This window comes from Hevea brasiliensis, chromosome 3 (assembly GCF_030052815.1).
Source record: "Hevea brasiliensis isolate MT/VB/25A 57/8 chromosome 3, ASM3005281v1, whole genome shotgun sequence".
NCBI classification, from domain to species: Eukaryota; Viridiplantae; Streptophyta; class Magnoliopsida; order Malpighiales; family Euphorbiaceae; genus Hevea; species Hevea brasiliensis.
This window is the reverse complement of record NC_079495.1, coordinates 1296589-1317064: the sequence shown is the minus strand read 5'-3', so window position 1 is coordinate 1317064 and position 20476 is coordinate 1296589. Positions and strand designations below refer to the sequence as shown.

The following is a 20476-nucleotide window of genomic DNA, read 5'->3' as shown; positions in this document are numbered from 1 at the left end:
TGACATTGTTCAAGCCTTCTTTCTTTTGATTTTCTGTGAATTACCTCATTTTGATCTCAGGTTGCAGTTTTTTCAAGTTGTTAATTTTTTTTCTTAGGATAAATTATAATTTAGTCCCTAATTAAAGTTTGATAAAATTTACAACTTAATTTTTGTATTTTCAAAATCAAGCAAATTTGGTTTTTGAAATTTGACAAAATTTACAATTTAATTTTTGTTATTAGAATTTTAGTAAAGTTATTGTTAATTTTAGCAAAAAATAAAATTTACAATTTAGTTTTTGTTATTAGAATTTTAGTTAAGTTATTATTAATTTTAGTAAAAATAATCAAAATGTCCTTAATTATATTTTCAATCTAAAAATAATTTAATCTTTAAAATTTTATTTTATTGACAATTTAGTCCATAAAATTTGATTAAACTTATAAATTAGTAATTGTAGTTTTAAAATCAAGCTTAGTTCTTAACATTTTAATAAACTTATGAGTTAGTTTCTACCGTTAAAATTATGATTAATTCCCATTAAATTTTGTAAAAATACCAAAATATTTTTACTCTATTTTCAATTTAAAAATAATTTAATTTTTAAAATTTTATTTTAATAACAATTTGCAACCATATTCATATTTTTTTTCTTTCTTATATAATATAATATAAAAAAAATTATAAATTGATATATATATATATATAATTATTTATATATTATTAAAATAATAACGATATAAATAGAATTTTATAAAATTATATTAACTTATTTATAAATAGTTATAATATTAAAGATTAATTTGTAAAATATATAGATGATTTTATAATTAATCAACATTTTTAAGAACCTTAAAGTAATTAATCTATTTTTAAATAATTTAAATTTAAATTTTTTTAATTTAATAAGACCAACAATTTAAAAATATGGAGACTAAATTATTAATAAAATAGATCTACAAGGAGTTAATTATTAAAAAAATAAAACTTTAAAAATTAAATTATTTTCATATTAAAAATAAAGATAATTCTGTTTTGATATTTTTATTAAAATTAACAATGCATTAACAAAATTCTAACAATAAAAACTAAATTATAAGTATTGCAAAATCCTAATAATTAAATTGTAGTTTACCCTTTTCCATAACAGGCTTAGAAATCAAATATGAAGTGCTTAATTATAGACTTGTTACTTTTGCAAATATTGAGGTCACTCCATGCATGTTTTTCATCCATTAAGACTTAATTCTTTTTCTTCCTGTTATTTATTTTATTTCCCTTTATTTTCTCAGCAATCAAACAACAAATTATCATAGATATTGAGAGAAAAGAAAACAAGAAAAACGTCTCAAATTTTCCCTTTTTGATAATAAATAAATGAGAAAAATGAGAAAAAATTGAAGGAAAATTATATTTCTCTTTATTAATTTAAATTATTTTTCTCCAATTTGAGTAAAATATTGAGAAATAGAGAAAATTAAATAATAATATTACAATTACTTATATATTCTTAACATCATACAATAATAAAATCACAATTCATGATAATGAAGTAATTTGATTAGAAAGAAAGATTCTACTTTTTTTATTTTAATCAGTAAAATATCCAAATAGTAAAAAGAAATTTAATTTCTCTTTATCTTCTTTAATTTCTCCTTATTTCTTTTTTATAATAAGATCAAACAAAGGGCTAGAAATTAACGGCACATAATTAAGTGCTAATTAAGGGATTGCAAGTTGAAGAACATCAAATAATAGAATAAAATAAGGGAGAAGAGAAGGAGAGAATAAGAAGATTACAATGAGGGAGAAGAAATGAATCTGTCTTGGAAGAATTAATTCTAATTTTTTAATTCTAAAATCATTAAAATAATATTATAATTATTTATGAAATTCAGTAATAATAGTTAGTGAATGTAACAAAGTAATATTAAATTTTTCTTTTTTTATGAAATCTTGATGTTGAATATATTATTAAAAATAAAAATAAAAATATACTTTTTGTCATTTTCATAATCGTAAGAGGAGTGGGTAAAATATCATTCCTCCCAAATAGTGAGATATCTCTATCTCGAGGCAAATTATTAGAATGTACCATGATTTCTTAGACATTTAATACAGGCATGCTCCCCTTGATTTCTTGTCCACTCATTTTTTTTTTATCACTTTAGTCATCTCAGACGCTAAACAATAAATTACGAGTGCCATGATTATATATCAAACAATCAACTAGAAACTCTCCTCCATCCCAAATCTTAACTTTGACCAATTCCCTTTATTCATCTATTATGGTACATGATTATTATATGGAGGATAATAATCAAGATAAGCCTCATGCTATTATGGTACATTTCCCTTTCCAAGGACGCATCATCCCCTTTATTCATCTCGCAATAAAGCTATCATCAAAAGGCTTCATCAACACAAAAGAATCCACCTTCAAATCTTCTCCTGATCATGATTGCAAAACCACCCAAGATGATATCTTCACTGAAGCACGTAAATCTGGCATGGAAATACACTACGCAACCATAAACGATCGGTTTCCTTTAGGGTTTGATAGATCCCTCAACTTCGACCAATTTATGCATGTCTTCTACATGTCTTCCCAGCTTACGTTGATGATCTTGTTGGAAAGATAATGAATAAAGAATCAAGAATCAGTTTGCTTAATAGCAGTCACTTTCTTTGTGTAATTGCCAACAAGTATAATCATGGTATGTACACAACTGCTTTCCTTATATATATATATATATATATATATATATATATATATATATATATATATATATAATGTCATTGTGGTTGCTTGGTCTTGAAATGCAACTTTAGAAAACGGAATGAAGAATCATTAGAGGAACATTCCACCTCAAATGCTGATTATCTTTTCCTGTTTATGTGGAAAATTACTTATTTATCTTCCTTAAAACACCAATTAGAGAAGACGAATAAAGTATTGCAACCATTGCCATCAAATCATGCCACTGTTAGGTGTTCAGCAATTTTTACTAAACCTGATTTCAAGTTTACTCAACTAATCATCAGCATCTCCACATCAGAGACTCCAACAAGGTATCTACACCTTCACGTCTCAACTTTTAATTGGGCTAATAAAAAATTGCTAATTGCAATCACGTGAAATTGCTTGGGTCAGAAATCTAATGAGTTAACATTTAAACTTTCAGGATTAGAATTAAACTTTTTTTAAATTTAATAAATTTTATATTAGAGTTTAATTTCGAAATTCTACTCTTTTAAAACTTATCTCAGTTCACCTCCAATTGTTAGGGCTGACATACAATTGTAAGCTAATGACTAGTGTATGCTATTAGAAAGATATTTCGCTTAAGAGACTGTACGAGCCATTTCCATCGGTGCTACGAATATGCCACCTTTCTGCTTGCTTTTGCCACAATTTTTCTCTAGCTGACCAAATTAGAACTTCAGTGCAAAACTTGAGGTCCTCCACAATTTTACTGTGGCATTTCTGATTTTATTTTTGAAGCTTTGGTGTCACCTAGAAATTTTGGATGGCAGCTTACTGTGTAAAATATGTTTCATGTACAGGAAGATTCTAAATCACATTTCAAGTTAATTAGAAATATCACACTTAACCATTATCTAATTAGCTGCTTTTGTTGCTGTTGGATGTCGAGGGGAGAAGGGGATCGAGTCCATCAATGATAAAAGTTGAGCATTAAGTGAATTGCTTCAAATTAAGGGTAGAACATAATTTTTTTTTTCCTTAGTCTTTCTCTTATTTAGCTTTCCATATCATTCAGTTTCAAAAGTTATTTTATTTATATATACAAAAGTAGACAAAACTATGGTAGTGATCTCAATTCTTATTTAAATTTTGAATTGACTAATATATATATTTTATTTGATATATTTACTTTTTCTTCTACTAATCTTTAATTTTATGACTCTTAATTTTAATGGTTATTATTTTTTAATTTTATATTATTGTACCATATAATCTAATTATTTATGATTTATTATGAATTTTATGCAATACTTTCATGGCAACTTTTTATTATTTTGTTAATAATATTTAATATACAATTATTTTTTAATAATAAATTATTTTTATTTTGTCTCAATTAATAGTATAAATATATTTTTATTAATATTTTATTAATTAATAGTATAAATAAATTTATATTATTTTTTTATTAGCTCGGTTTTAATCAATAATCAATAAAATATTTTATATTTTAATTAAGTTTTGGTTTTCTCTCGGTATATAGTTTGTGGTTATTTGTGCTCTATATTTGTGATTACTTGTTGTCTTTGCCTCGTCCGTTCTTATGGGTATTTTGCTCTTGGAATCTCTTTCTTGTCTCCATTTTTTTAAAAAATATGATTTTAGTTGGATGTTTTATGCTTGCTTTTATCTGGATTAGCTTCTTTCGAGTGCAGGCTTTCTTTTTTGAGTTGGGTGGGAGCTTAAATTTGAGTCCGTCATGAGTTATATGCCTTCAGTTGCAGAATTAATTCATGCTAGTTGAGTATGAATAGATATATTCTAGTTACAAGAATTCTAAAATGATAAAATTATTTTTTTAAAATTATTTTTTTAATTGCATTTAAAATAAATTTTTTTCTTAAAAGTGTTTTTTTAACTTATAATCTCAATGCTAAACAAGATATTAATTTAGTGGTACTAAAATTATCTCAAAGGTTATAAAATCTCGAATTTAAGTATAAATTTGAGTTAATTATATAAAAAATAACTAAAATAAATATTTTACCTTTCACCAAATAATTAATAAGAGGAACATTGTAGGATATAATTTCTCTTTGATTGCGAGATATATCTCTATATTGAATTTATTAGAATGTATGATGATGTCTGAGACATTTAATACATACGTGAAGCCAATCAGAAGTGATGAAATTGCAGAGATGGCAGTGGTTGATGATTGGAAGATTGGTTGTTGTCTTTGCCTCGTCCGTCCTTATGAGTATTGTGCTCTTGGAATCTCTTTCTTGTCCCCATTTTTTTTTTTTTTAATATGATTTTAGTCGGACGTTTTATGCTTGCTCTTAATTGATTTTTTTTTTAAGCAAATGATTTTTTGAAAAATGAGAATAAGCGTTTGGACTAAAGAGTTTTCTTTGCAAAAAGAGTAGAGCTTCTAATTTTCAAAAACAATCAATCTACTAACAAAATTCTTATAATGAAAGTGCAAAGAGTGAATCTTGTGCTTTGCATAAAGGCAGAACAATAGTGATAAGATCCAAGCCATGCTTTGCTGTGAAACCCAGGCCATTTTTTTCCATTATAGTCTTAAATATCAAATATGAAGTGCATATAGACTTGTTGCTTCTGCAAATATTGAGGTCACTCCATGAATGTGTTTTCATCCATTCAGACTTCTAAATTCTTTTCCTTCCCGTTATTTCTTTTATTTTCTTCACAATCAAACAGCAAATTGTCCCTAGTTAGTGATCTAGTTCAAAAATGAAACTTTAGAGATCAATGGCATACATAAGTTCTGATTAGGGGATTGCAAGCTGAAGAACATAAGGGAGAATATCTTAAAGAAATGGAGAAGAGAAGGAGAAGTGGATGATTATAACGAGGGAGAAGATTAAATAACTAAAATTGGATTAAATAACTATTAATCGGAACCAGTTATATAAAAAAAAAAAAAACTAAAATAGATCTTTTGTCTTTCACCAAATAATTTATAAAAGGAGTGCGTAGGTTACAAGTACTCATAATGAGATATCTCTATCTTGAATTTACAAGTACTCATTTTTTATCACTATAGTCATCTCACATAAACTCATTTCTTAACGCACAGAAGCTCAGAGAGATATAGATGGAGGATAATCAAGATAAGCCTCATGCTATTATGGTACCATGCCCTTTCCAAGGACACATCATCCCCTTTATTCATCTTGCAATAAAGCTAGCATCAAAAGGCTATATCATCACCTTCATCAACACAGAAAAAATCCACCACCAAATCACCAACTCTTCTCCTGATCATGATCCCAAAACCACCCAAGACGATATCTTCACTGAAGCTCGTAAATCTGGCCTGGAAATACACTACGCAACCATAAGCGATGGGTTTCCTTTAGGGTTTGACAGATCCCTCAACGATGACCAATTCCTGCATGGTCTTGCGCATGTCTTCTCAGCTCACGTTGATGATCTTTTTGGAAAGATAGTGAACAAAGATTCAAGAATCAGTTGCTTAATCGCAGACACTTTCTTTGGGTGGCCATCGATGATTGCCAAAAAGTATAATCTTGTTAATGTTTCATTTTGGACTCAACCAGCTTTGGTTTTCACTCTCTACTATCACATGGATCTTCTCAAGATTAATGGTCATTATGATTGTCATGGTATGTACACCTCTACGCCTCTCTTTCTTTAAAACCACCCTCCTATATATATATGGAGAAATAATTAATTTATCAAATATTTTTATAATGTGATTACTAGATAATCGCGAGGATGCTATAGATTACATACCAGGAGTGGAAGGAATCAAGCCAAAGGACTTACCATCATATCTTCAAGCTTCCAATACAACAACTATTGTGCACGGAATGATACACAAATCAGTATTTGAGGATGTGAAAAAAGCTGATTTTGTTATTTGCAATGCAGTAGAAGAGCTTGAACCCAAAACCATCTCAGCCCTTCAAGAGAAGCAACCCTTTTATCCAATTGGTCCTACCTTCGCCCTTAATGGGTTCACCATGAATACTGTGGCTACTAGCCTGTGGTCCGAATCAGACTGCACCCACTGGCTCCAAGCGAAGCCTCATGGGTCTGTTTTATATGTCTCTTTTGGTTCCCTTGCCTGTTGTAGCAGAGAGGAAGTTGCAGAGATAGCCCATGGCCTCTTGCTTAGCGAAGTGAGTTTTATTTGGGTACTTCGTCCAGGGATTATGGACTCTTATGATAATGATTTTCTACCCGTTGGATTTGAAGACGAAATTAAAGATAGGGGATTGGTGGTCCCATGGAGCTGCCAGATTTCAGTGATTTCTCATCCAACGGTTGGAGGGTTTCTAACACATTGTGGGTGGAATTCTGTACTGGAGAGTATATGGTTTAATGTTCCAATGTTGTGTTATCCTGTGTTCGCTGATCAAATTACTAATAGAAAATTTGTGGTTGATGATTGGAAGATTGGGTTTAATCTTTGTGATAGGAAGCCAATCAGCAGGGATGAAATTGCAGAAAAGATAAACCGTTTGATGAGTGGAAAATCAGCCAATGACTTGAGGAAGAATATGGGGCAAATCAAAGAGAAAGTAGAGCATTCAATATCCAGCGTTGGATCCTCAGAAAAAAATTTCAACCAGTTTATTGGTGATCTCAAGGTCAGAATTTCCAACGTGACAAGATGATGAAATAGACTTGCAAAAGGGTTGATGTATAGAATTTGAAGAAATTATTAGATGCATCATGTATATGCATTCTTTATCTTAAAATATAGGTTTCACCTCTTATAATTAAATAAATTTTGTTGGATTATATCTAAGGAAGTACCATTGTATGAAATAATTAGCTTAAAATTTAAGTGTCTTTTTTATCTCAATTAAAGAATAAATTCACTTCTTAAGAAGTGACAATCTCTTTATTTCGTGCAAAATTCTAACTCATTCACATTTATATTTTTTCAATAATTCACTTACACTCGTATTAGAGTCATGCTCGGGATGTTAATTCTTTAGAATTATTATTTATGTATTGGAAGTATAAATTATAATTTTTTTAAAAGATCATTTTTAAAGTGGAAATCAATTTTAATTAAGTCATTCATTTTAACATATAATTTTGTAAATCCAATCGATGAATATGTTGAACTCTTTTCAAGAAATTTATTAAAACAACCACAATATATAGAGATTAATTTATGTTCATGAAAAAGGAAAAATGAAAATTAAAAGAGTGAAAATGAGATGTTCCTGTCATCTTGTCAATAGCTTGTGGTTATTTATGCTAATCTTTGTGAGTAACAGAGAAATTATATTATAAAACTGTTATTTTATGTAGATATATTTTATTTAATGACAAGATAATAAGGATTCAACATATATATAAATTCAGTTATTAAATTTTAAAAAAAATAAAAATTGTTGGGTGATTATTTCTTAGTTATAATTTTATAGAGTCCATTTATATATGCATACTTACTTTCTATTAATTTATCATTTCATGTAAGATACCTTACATGAAACCACTGCTATATTATATAATTATTTCCTTGTGAGATGTTCTTATCTTTGTCTCGTCCGTTCTTATGAGTATTTTGCTCTTAGAATTTATTTCTTGTGCCCATATTTTTTTTAATATTATTATTAGTCGGCTGCTTTATACTATCTCTTATATTCATTAGTTTCTTTGAAGTATAGGCTTTCATTTCTTAATAAATAAATGAGAAAAATTTTAAAAAAAGTCAATAAATTCGTTGTGTATACCATAAATTTATCTACCATTATTTTCTAAATAAAACTGTTTTACGTATATTAATTTTATTAGAAAAAAATTCTCTATTTTCGCTCTTTGATTTGCAGCCAATGAATATATTGACCCTTGAAAAAAATTAAGGTCAAATACGTCCTCTAAGTTTTAAATTTGACTGAATAAATCCCAAATTAAAAGTATTAATTAATGTTATTAATCAAATTAGTAAAGTAGGTAGATAATAAATATGATATTATTTTTATATTTTAAATAATTAAATTCATTTTTAAAAATAAAAAATTCTTAATTATTTACAAATAAAATAAAAATAAAAATAAAATCAACCCAAAATATGAGATGTTTCTCTCTTCCTCCTCTTCTTATTCTTTCATTTATCATCACTAAATTCATCACCTAAAAAATCAAATTTTCTCTTTAGGGGTACAAAGGCATCCATAATCAAGTTTATTGTCGCAAATTTTCTTTTCAATAAGAGTTTAAATTTTTAAATATATGAGTCTCATCATATATAATATGTCTTGAATTCATGAGGATTAGGTCTAGACTATTTTTTCCATAATAATCTTAAAAATCAAATATGAAGTGCTTATAGTAGACTTGTTGCTTCGGCAAATATTGTGATCACTCCACACGTATATATGTGTGTGTTTATCCGTTAAAATTTCTAAATTATTTTCGTTTGCGTTATTTCTTTTATTATGTTTTTTTTTCTCGACAATCAAACAGAAAATTGTCCTTAGCGATGGAGTTCAAAAAATGAAACTTTATATATTAATGGTACACGTAAGTTCTGAATTGCAAGCTGAAAGGAGCATCAAATAATAAAATAAAATAAGGGAAAAGAGCTTAAAAGAGGGAGATGAGAAGATTATAATGATTGAGAAGAAACGAATCTGTCTTGGAGGAATTAATTATAATTTTTTATTTTTTAAATCATTAAAATAATATTTTTATTATTTTAATTGATGAAGACAATAAAAATAATAAGTTATGCATGTCAACATGTGATTATGTTTTGACTTTATTATATGAAAATTATAATTTTGAAATTTATCTAATTGAAATTAAAATATTTAATTATAATTTTTCAATAATTAAAGTAATTATTATTTATAAATTAAATAATTAAAATATATAAAATTAATGAGTTTTAGTTCAATGATATTTAAATTATCTAAAGTAGATTAATAAAATGATTAAAATAAATTTTTTATTTTTTACTAAATAATGTGTAATCGATGTAATATATTGATTAAAGATTTTTTTATTTAAATTTAATTTATTATAAATTAAATATATAAAATAAATAATATATACTTATTAAATATATGAGAGAATATATGAGAGCCACGTGTCTGTGACTTTAGTTTTTTCCAACCTAGGATGATGTGTTGACATTTACTGCTCCACTTGATTGCTTGTCCACTCATTTTTTATCACTTTAGTCATCTCACATACTAAACAATGAATTACGAGTGCCATGATTATATGTCAAACAATCAACCATAAACTCTCCTCTATCCCAATTCTTAGCACACAGAAGCTCAGAGAGATACATACGTATGGAGGATAATAATCAAGATAAGCCTCATGCTATTATGGTACCTTGCCCTTTCCAAGGACACATCGTCCCCTTTATTCATCTTGCAATAAAGCTAGCATCAAAAGGCTTCATCCATCACCTTCATCAACAAAGAAAAAATCCACCACCAAATCACCAAGGCTTCTCTTGATCAAGATCCCAAAACCAGTACCCAAGACGATATCTTCACTGAAGCACGTAAATCTGGCTTGGAAATACACTACGCAACCATAAGCGATGGGTTTCCTCTAGGGTTTGATAGATTCCTCAACTCAGACCAATTTTTGCATGGTCTTCTAGATGTCTTCTCAGCTCACGTTGATGATCTTGTTGGAAGGATAGTGAATAGAGAATCAAGAATCAGTTGCTTAATCGCAGACACTTTCTTTGTGTGGCCATCGATGATTGCCAACAAGTATAATCTTGTTAATGTTTCATTTTGGACTCAACCAGCTTTGGCTTTCACTCTCGACTATCACTTGGATCTCCTCAGGATTAATGGTCATTACGCTTGTCATGGTATGTATACAACTGCTTTCTGTAACACCTCCCTCATCCTATATATATATATATATATATATATATATATATATATATATATATATATATATATATATAGGATGAGGGAGGTGTTAAAGAAAGCAGTTGTATTCCTTTTTCCCCCTTTTTCCATGAAAAGAAAATGAATCGTTGGCAGAACTATGATTTTTTTTTTTTTGTCTTTGAGGGTAAAAATATATTTTTTAATTATAAAATATTTGATGATAAAAATATTTTTATTAATTTAATAAATATTCTTTAAAAATAAATAAATAAATGAAATTTTAATAAAAATATATGAATATGTTAAAATTTTCAATTAACTTCTAAATATTAGACACAAAGATTGATACTTATCGATCTATTAAAATATTTATAAAATAATGTATCATATTAAGTTTTGTTTTTTAACTATCTCATACACTATAAGCATATATAGTTAAGTCCATGTTAAGTAATAAGCTTACTAGAAACTCTCAAGCTGCTTTTAATAAATAAATATAATATTTTTGTTGGATCAAATTTATTTTTTAATATGTTTTATCGAATCATAATTTAATTATTTTTTTTATCGAAACAGAACACGTTTAAATTTACTATTTTTGCCAATTTTTTAGTAACAGAATGAAATGTTAATTTTTTATGAATTTCTTGAACCAAATAAATTTAATGTATTTATTTACAAAGAATATAATTTTAAATTTAAAACAATTTAGATGTATATTTTTTTTTAATTAGAAAGTCATAAGATATTGTTTAAACTTGATTTATTATGGATTCAAAATATTATATATAGGGAGATAAATTACGTATAAAATAAACGAGACTCATACATTTATATTTTAATTCTCGATAAATTAGACTTAGATAATATTTTTCTGTATGTATATATTATATTCTTGTTCTATGTATACTGTTATGGAGTGATAATTAATTAATAAAATATATTATATGTGATAAATAGATAATCGCGAGGATGCTATAGACTATATACCAGGAGTGGAAGGAATCGAGCCGAAGGACTTACCATCGTATCTTCAAGCTCCCAATACAACAACCGTTGAGCGCAGAATAGTACACAAATCAGTATTTGAGGATGTGAAAAAAGCTGATTTTGTTATTTGCAATGCAGTAGAAGAGCTTGAACCAAAAACCATCTCAGCCCTCCAAGAGAAGCAACCCTTTTATCCAATTGGTCCTATCTTCGCCCTTAATGGGTTCACCATGAATACTGTGGCTACTAGCCTGTGGTCCGAATCAGACTGCACCCACTGGCTCCAAGCCAAGCCTCATGGGTCTGTTTTATACGTCTCTTTTGGTTCCATTGCTTGTTGTAGCCGAGAGGAAATTGCCGAGATGGCCCATGGGCTCTTGCTTAGTGAAGTGAGTTTTATTTGGGTACTTCGTCCTGATATTATGGGTTCTTATGATAATGATATTTTACCCGTTCGATTTAAAGATGAGATCAAAGATAGGGGATTGGTGGTCCCATGGAGCTGCCAGATTTCAGTGATTTCTCATCCAACGGTTGGAGGGTTTCTAACACATTGTGGGTGGAATTCTGTGCTGGAGAGTATATGGTTTAATGTTCCGATGCTGTGTTATCCTGTGTTCACTGATCAAATTACTAATAGAAAATTAGTGGTTGATGATTGGAAGATTGGGCTTAATCTTTGTGATAGGAAGCCAATCAGAAGAGATGAAATAGCAGAAAAGATAAATCGTTTAATGAGTGGAAAATCAACCAATGATTTGAGGAAGAATATGGAGCAAATCAAAGAGAAAGTAGAACATGCAATATCCAGTGTTGGATCCTCAGAAAAAAATTTCAACCAGTTTATTGGTGATCTCAAGGTCAGAATTTCCAAAGTGGCTTGCATTAGGGTTAAGGGATAGAATTTGAGTGTCTTTTTCATCTCAATTAAAGAATAAATTCAAGTCTTAAAAAGTGACCATTTTAATGTGAGCAAGCCAAGCAATGCATTTGTTAATAACCATATATAATTATCCATTTCAACAAGTCTTTCATTCACAAATTGTTTCTTGTTTTTTCCCAATGATTATAATTAAAATTATTATTATTATTATAAATACCCAACTTAATAATATAATTACTTAGACTGATTTAATTTAATTATTAAATGCATATCACTCAGTTGATAGTATTAAGTTCGAGTCATTATTAAAATCTAAATAATATGAGTGAAATATATATTATTTAAATTATTACTTTTCATACTTATTTTTTATTAGATTTTGACTGGAGTTAAAATTTATAACTTGTAATTTTAGAGATTGACTTCAATAATATTAAATTAAACTTCATTTGTCTATATAATCACTTCTTTCTTATCTTAATATCTTTTCTTAATTTAGAGCTTTAACACTTCCAAACTCTTAGAAATTTTTTAATTTACATATATGTTTTTGAAATAGGAAAAATGATTTAAAAAATTCAAACCTTTGTAAACTTTCTTAATTTTAGTCAAAATTTTTTAATTTTATCAATTTAATTCACAAATTTTCACATTATTTTTAATTCTATCAACTAGTTTAATTGAACTATTCAATTGACAAAAATAATTTAAATATTTTTTTACATCATCATCAGTATTAGCTAATCCTTTTAATTTTTATCAATTTTAATAATTATAATTCTCAAATTGATAAAATATTATTTTACTAAATTAAATAAATTTTATTTTAATTAATTCCTCTTCCATATATATATATATAAATAAATTTTTTTGTTATATTATTTATACTTATTTTATTTTAAATATTTGATTTTCTTATTTGTCAAACCTTAAATTCGAGATAAAATGGTGAAAAATGCAAATTATAAGCATAAATAGAGAAATAAATTTTAAAAATTAATATAACAATATTAAATATGTTGCTTAAGTATTAAATATTTTTATCAATAACAAATTTGCTAAATTTAATGAATATGTTAAAAATTATTGAAAAAATTAATAAAATTAAAAAATTAACTAAAATTAATAACAAGCAAACATATTTAAATTATTTTTATCAATTGTTGAATTTAACGATATATTAATTAAATTTATTGTTAAAATTAAAATAATATAAAATTTAAAATCAAATTAATAAAATAAAAATTTTGAGTTAAAACTAAAAAAATTTATAAAATTCAAATATTTTTTTTTGGTTATATAGCCTTTTAAATAATTATATTTATAAGTCTTTGGTGTTTGACTTTAATTTGAAGTCCAAAACAACCCAATTACATAATTGGTGGTATTATTGTTATTGGATATTTGGATTAGAACATTAAATCACGAGTAATTACTCAATTATCAATTGTTATTTTAGCTTAAATCATGATTAATCTTATTTAAAAATACATAAATATGATTTTTCATTACTTCGGTGTTTGTACGCTTTGGTGTAAGTAAGAAATTTCTCTAAATCATTGATACTAATCATGATTTATCATTTCCTTTTAATTTTTGTAATACATATATGACTAAATAAAGATTTTCCTCTTCCATCAATAAGTTTTATTTTTATACTAATTTAATTTTTTTTGAGATTTAAAATTATAATTTTATTAAATTAAAATTGATTTCAATACAATTTGATTGATAATGTTCTTTAAAAGAATAAAGAAAAATATCTCCTTCCTATTTTTGAATATTTCTATCAAATATAATGTAATTGCAATGCATTTAAAAGGTTTATTCATTTTAGAAGTATGCAATTATAAGGGAAAAATGTTAAATAACATTATATAAAAAAAAAGAAATAAGATAATTTAATTTTATGTATTTTTTAAATAAAATAAAGATAATTAAGAGTATTCATTATAAAAATGAATAAATTTACTCATATGTAATTTTGTTTATTATATATTTATTTAATTTTTCCTCATAAAAAAATAGTTAATATGATATTTTTTAACTAGAAAAAACAAAACCAAATTAAACTTTCCATTTTAGTATTAAAAAAAATGAAGAGGAAGAAGAAATAAACTTTTCTTTCTAAACAAGAAAAGGATCAAAGGAGCTTAACCTTCTCCTATAAATACCAAAGGGCCAAAACCCATATATTCAGATCCAAATTTGTATACTTCACAGATATTTCCATTTGTGTTTAGCTATCTACCTCTCGACCATGTCTAACCAAGCCGAATCCTCTGATTCGTAAGTGTTCTCCATTACCCACATCTACATTCACTTAACTATTTCCTTTATATTCATCGATTTCGATTTGCTTTTTTTTTTTCTTTTTCAAGAACAGTGAATAAATTTTGTGTCTTTTTTTTTTGATGATTTATTTGTTAATGGGTACTTGATTTTGCAGTAAGGGAACGAAGAGGGATTTTAGTACTGCGATTTTAGAGCGCAAGAAGGCGCCGAATCGGCTTGTTGTTGACGAGGCTACCAATGATGATAACTCGGTTGTCTCGCTCCATCCCGAAACCATGGAGAAGCTACAGCTTTTTCGGGGAGACACGATCCTAATTAAGGTTTGAATTCTTTTCACTTCTGGGTTTGAATTATTGTTCTTCTTGTTGCTGGTTTTTTGGATATTGATCATGTGTCTTGGCTGTGTTTTATGTTAGATTAGGACTGGGATTGAGATTTGTGTTTTATATCTACTGTGATTGGAATTTGGAGGTTTGGGGTTTTGGGTAGCTGGTTAGTTATCTGATTATGGGTTCATGGGTTTAAGGATATGTAAGCGTTGTCTGCTTCATATGTTTAGTTTTATGTACTAGTTATTGAGATTATGTTAGATGGATATGTGTTTAATCTGATTGAGGGCTTAGTTGATTTCCAATTTGCAATTGGTGACAGAATTTGTTGGTTGGTCTGTTCCTATGATCATTAAACTATGGCATTTGAATAGAGGCTGTATGTGTGACTTCAAAAAGGAATTGGCTTTTGTAGGGGGCCTTCATATTATTAAGCGTTATGTAGTCAGTTTGTTGGTTATGTGACTTGATTTATGGGTGCAATAAAATTAACTTATATGATGGAGATGTAATTATTTGTGTTGTTTCTTTCTTTGGTTGTGTTTGTTTGCAGTGTGATTAAACTGTCTTAAAGAATATCATATTCCCTGATCTGCATCTATATTATTGTGTTGCTTTATGTCCTTTAGGGAAAGAAAAGGAAAGATACGATCTGCATTGCTCTTGCTGATGACACATGTGATGAGCCAAAGATCAGGATGAACAAGGTTGTGAGGTCGAACTTGAGGGTTAGGCTTGGAGATGTTGTCTCTGTGCACCAATGTCCTGATGTCAAATATGGAAAGCGTGTCCACATACTGCCTATAGATGATACGATTGAAGGGGTCACTGGAAATATATTTGATGCATACTTGAAGCGTGAGTTTATTCTGAACCTTGTATTTTCAGCTAATATCTGAAAAGAATTCATGATGCTATATATGTTCCTCCCCATAGGCGTAGCCTGAGTCCTAAATGCTATTTGAACTCATCTTGCAAAGAAAGGCACCTTAATAATTATCATTCTTCTTTTAGTAGTAGGAAATTGAATAACTAATTTTATTTTTTTAGGGTTTTCGCTTTTGCAGAAGTTTTGTACTTTAGTAGGACTATTTCATAATTTCCCATTATGATTCTTCTACATAAGCTTGTAGAGGTATATTTAGTTTTTTGGAACTAGATTGTTTTTTTGGATATGGGAACTTTAGGTTCTACATTAATCTGTCATTTTATGAGTAGCTTCATGATTTCCTTCCTGCTTTGTTCTCTCTTTCTTTTATATTGTAACATCATTTAAGATTCATAACTTTTATGTTTTTCAGTTTAATTGCCCCTTTTTTAAGAATTTGAGTTTATCATTCCGTGACGCTATTCTTTATTTTATGGCATTGTTTATGTGCTTTACCATGTATTTAATTTGTTCAATCATGTAGTAGATTTGTGAGTGATTTAATGTGGTAATGACATCTCAATAATGTCTTTTAGTTTTTATAGTTTTGCCAGAGAATCACACTTTTGCTTATGTGCTTAATGTTTATTTAGATTTTCTGCTTTAAAGAGACTCTTGTTTCAGTGGCTTTTGTCCTCATTTTTTCTTTCACTCCAAGGGTGCTGTTTGTGTGCCATGTTTGCTTGGACACAAAGACAGAAGCAATTAGCTTTACTGTTTGAATATGACTATGTGCATCCATGAGTCCTCTTGCGCTATAGATAGATAGATAGAATTTCCCATTCATGTTTTAACAATCTTGTAGCTATTTTAGCATTTGCTTTTGAACCATTACTGTTCAATGCATGCGTGTGGGCATATTGATTGTAAAAATACTGTATCCTAATTGATGTAACTGAAGGCTTTTATTGTTCTATCTTAGTCATGGCATGAGGTTGCTAAGAAAAAATTTTGGGGCTATTTAGAGCAACTCCAAGAGTAACTTGTCCTTTAGTTTTGCTGATTGTTTTCTTAAAAAAAATGTTTTTTTTTTTTTGTACTAATATCGGATGGTTTGACGTTGACCTGATCTTTTTGGTGCAGTCTCTTGTTTTATGGTCTAGGTACCTAACGTGTGGTTCCTGGTTAAATGAATATTTAATGTTTATAATTCTGAGTCCTCTGATTTAACATCTGCAGCTTATTTCCTGGAGGCATATCGCCCCGTAAGGAAGGGTGATCTCTTCCTTGTGAGAGGTGGAATGCGAAGCGTGGAGTTCAAGGTTATTGAGACTGAACCCCCAGAATACTGTGTGGTTGCCCCAGACACAGAGATTTTCTGCGAGGGAGAGCCTGTGAGGAGGGAAGATGAAAATAGATTGGATGAGGTTGGCTATGATGATGTTGGTGGTGTTAGAAAACAGATGGCTCAGATTCGGGAGTTGGTGGAGCTTCCACTGAGACATCCACAACTATTTAAATCAATTGGTGTGAAGCCCCCAAAAGGAATTCTGCTTTATGGACCTCCTGGTTCTGGGAAGACTCTAATTGCCCGGGCTGTTGCCAATGAAACTGGTGCTTTCTTCTTCTGTATTAACGGGCCTGAGATCATGTCCAAATTGGCTGGGGAGAGTGAAAGCAATCTCAGAAAAGCTTTTGAGGAAGCAGAGAAGAATGCACCATCTATCATCTTTATTGATGAGATTGATTCAATTGCCCCCAAGCGGGAGAAGACACATGGAGAAGTTGAGAGGAGGATAGTCTCCCAGCTCTTAACACTTATGGATGGACTAAAATCCCGTGCACATGTTATTGTCATTGGGGCCACAAATCGTCCCAACAGCATTGACCCAGCTTTGAGAAGGTTTGGTAGATTTGACAGGGAAATTGATATCGGTGTTCCAGATGAAGTTGGGCGTCTTGAGGTTCTTCGAATCCATACAAAGAATATGAAGCTTGCTGAAGATGTAAATATTAATTGCTCCATCCTTTTCTTGAAGATAATCCTTTTTCTTTTACTAAATCTCTTAATTTAATTCAACTTCTGTGATTTTTATTTTGCAGGTTGATTTAGAAAGAATTGCCAAAGACACCCATGGTTATGTTGGTGCTGATTTAGCTGCTCTTTGCACTGAGGCTGCACTTCAGTGCATCAGGGAGAAAATGGATGTAATCGACTTGGAAGATGAATCAATAGATGCTGAGATACTTAACTCCATGGCAGTGAGTAATGAACACTTCCAAACTGCACTTGGAACAAGCAACCCATCCGCTTTGCGTGAAACAGTGAGTGTTTGCAAGATAATTTTAGGGAACTGTTACTTCTCTTATTGGCTTCTGTTTTATTTGTCAAGTTTCTAACCAAGATTTTTTTGACCAGGTTGTTGAAGTACCTAATGTGAGCTGGGAAGATATTGGAGGTCTTGAGAATGTTAAGCGAGAGCTTCAAGAGGTAATTGTTCTTGATCTATTAGGTTACATATATGACCTGCATTCTTCTGTGTATATTCGGCCCAAATTTCATGTATGTCTGATTATTTGATTGATACAGACGGTTCAATATCCAGTGGAGCATCCTGAGAAATTTGAGAAGTTTGGAATGTCACCATCTAAGGGGGTTCTTTTCTATGGCCCTCCTGGATGTGGGAAAACTCTCCTGGCCAAAGCTATTGCCAATGAATGCCAGGCAAATTTCATCAGTGTCAAGGGTCCTGAATTGCTTACAATGTGGTTTGGTGAGAGTGAAGCCAATGTGCGAGAAATTTTTGATAAGGCTCGCCAATCTGCTCCTTGTGTCCTCTTCTTTGATGAACTTGACTCAATTGCTACTCAGGTTTGTTTTAGTCTTTGGTATGTGATTTGATGTTTTAAAGACCCTGGAGATTTGAGGTTCAATCTAGTAATTGTTCAGTAGTACTAATAGTTAGAGATACAATGATTTGAGAATTCCTTTAGCATGGAAATAAAGACAAATTTATTTTAGGCATTGCTTCTTGCTTACACTGTTTTCTGCCATTTATTATAATTGTAGAGAGGAAGCAGCGTAGGAGATGCAGGGGGTGCTGCTGATAGGGTTTTGAACCAACTTCTGACGGAGATGGATGGCATGTCTGCAAAGAAAACTGTTTTTATAATTGGAGCCACTAATAGACCTGATATCATAGATCCTGCACTTTTGCGTCCTGGCCGTCTTGATCAGTTGATTTACATCCCTCTTCCTGATGAGGACTCTCGTCATCAAATTTTCAAGGCATGCTTAAGGAAATCACCAGTCTCAAAAGATGTTGACCTCAGAGCACTTGCTAAGTATACTCAGGGCTTCAGTGGAGCTGATATTACTGAGATTTGCCAGCGTGCTTGCAAATATGCTATAAGAGAGAACATTGAGAAGGTATGCTTCTACTTTATTTTCTTCTTAACACTGATATATACTTCTTATAGTATATGATTGAATGCTACCATGTCCTTTGTGTCCTGCAGGATATTGAGAGAGAGAGGAGACGTAGAGATAACCCAGAAGCTATGGAAGAAGATGTCGAGGATGATGTGGCAGAGATCAAGGCAGCACATTTTGAGGAGTCTATGAAGTATGCACGTAGAAGTGTGAGCGATGCTGACATCCGCAAATACCAGGCATTTGCTCAAACTTTGCAACAATCAAGAGGCTTTGGAACTGAATTCAGGTTTTCTGAAGCTGGTGGTGCAGCAACTGGATCTGATCCTTTTGCAGCTTCTGCAGGCGGGGCTGATGATGATGACCTTTACAATTAAATTGTCATTTTCAAATGCATGTGTTGTTTATGCTGGCTCTATATATGTATCTGTTTACTTTCATACGTGTTGTAGTTTTAAGAATACGTGGGATTATTTATTTTGCCCAAGTCAAGCCTTGGGTTTTGGCCAGTGGAAGACAATGGCTACTCTTCTAAGTTGATAGAACAGATTCTGCTAATTAATTGGTTATAATGGATGACTTCTGAATGCTGGACGTGCCAACTTTTTCAATTATTTAGCTTATAATCACTTCTATATTTTTGTTATATCAATTAGTATAGTTGATTCCAAGTTCTGTTTGCAATTGGAACTGGAGATGATATGGGAGGCCTTGCATTGCACAATCCTTGGAGATCCCCTCATAATTGAAATTACAATGTAATGGTTAAGCTGCAGAATTACAGATTGTTTCCAGATCATGGAATTCTATTTTCCATTTTACTATTTTACACAGATTTTCATATTCATTGACACATGAAATCATCCTGAACGGTTTATTCTGTTTCAATTGTATCTTGTTGTGGACTTCTGTGTTATCTTGTTATATTTGACCGTATTGAGGTTGCTTCATCTAAGAATGGTACAAGTTACAGATTTCCTCATGGTATCTAAACCAGGGAGACAGGGAGAGAGAGTGTGAGGTTTTCCTTTATTTTTGGTACCAACAATCAAGAATTGTTCTCTTCTACTTGCTGCATAAAAACTCAAATCCAAATCACAAGCTTCTGA

General features: G+C 29.7%; 3 protein-coding genes across 3 annotated transcripts; all 3 read left to right on the top strand.

Annotated features, from left to right (window-relative positions):
- The first annotated feature begins 5813 nt into the window (after window positions 1-5813).
- LOC110633662 (UDP-glycosyltransferase 86A1-like) lies at window positions 5814-7371 on the top strand. Its single transcript, XM_058143441.1, has 2 exons — window positions 5814-6345; window positions 6446-7371. Exons 1-2 carry the CDS (start codon window positions 5814-5816, stop codon window positions 7360-7362), a joined length of 1449 nt encoding a protein of 482 aa, XP_057999424.1. The 3' UTR covers window positions 7363-7371.
- A 2543-nt stretch (window positions 7372-9914) lies between these two features.
- LOC110633631 (UDP-glycosyltransferase 86A1) lies at window positions 9915-12569 on the top strand. The gene is given in 3 exon segments (XM_021782308.2): window positions 9915-10116; window positions 10118-10544; window positions 11530-12569. Coding segments are annotated over 3 exon segments (1470 nt in total). The 5' UTR covers window positions 9915-10005; the 3' UTR covers window positions 12462-12569.
- A 2002-nt stretch (window positions 12570-14571) lies between these two features.
- Window positions 14572-19954, top strand: LOC110633637 (cell division cycle protein 48 homolog). Its single transcript, XM_021782320.2, has 9 exons — window positions 14572-14731; window positions 14892-15057; window positions 15696-15924; window positions 17174-17940; window positions 18038-18259; window positions 18354-18425; window positions 18525-18806; window positions 19005-19364; window positions 19454-19954. The coding sequence occupies exons 1-9, from the start codon at window positions 14703-14705 to the stop codon at window positions 19742-19744; spliced, it is 2418 nt and encodes an 805-aa protein (XP_021638012.1). The 5' UTR covers window positions 14572-14702; the 3' UTR covers window positions 19745-19954.
- Window positions 19955-20476: the final 522 nt, after the last annotated feature.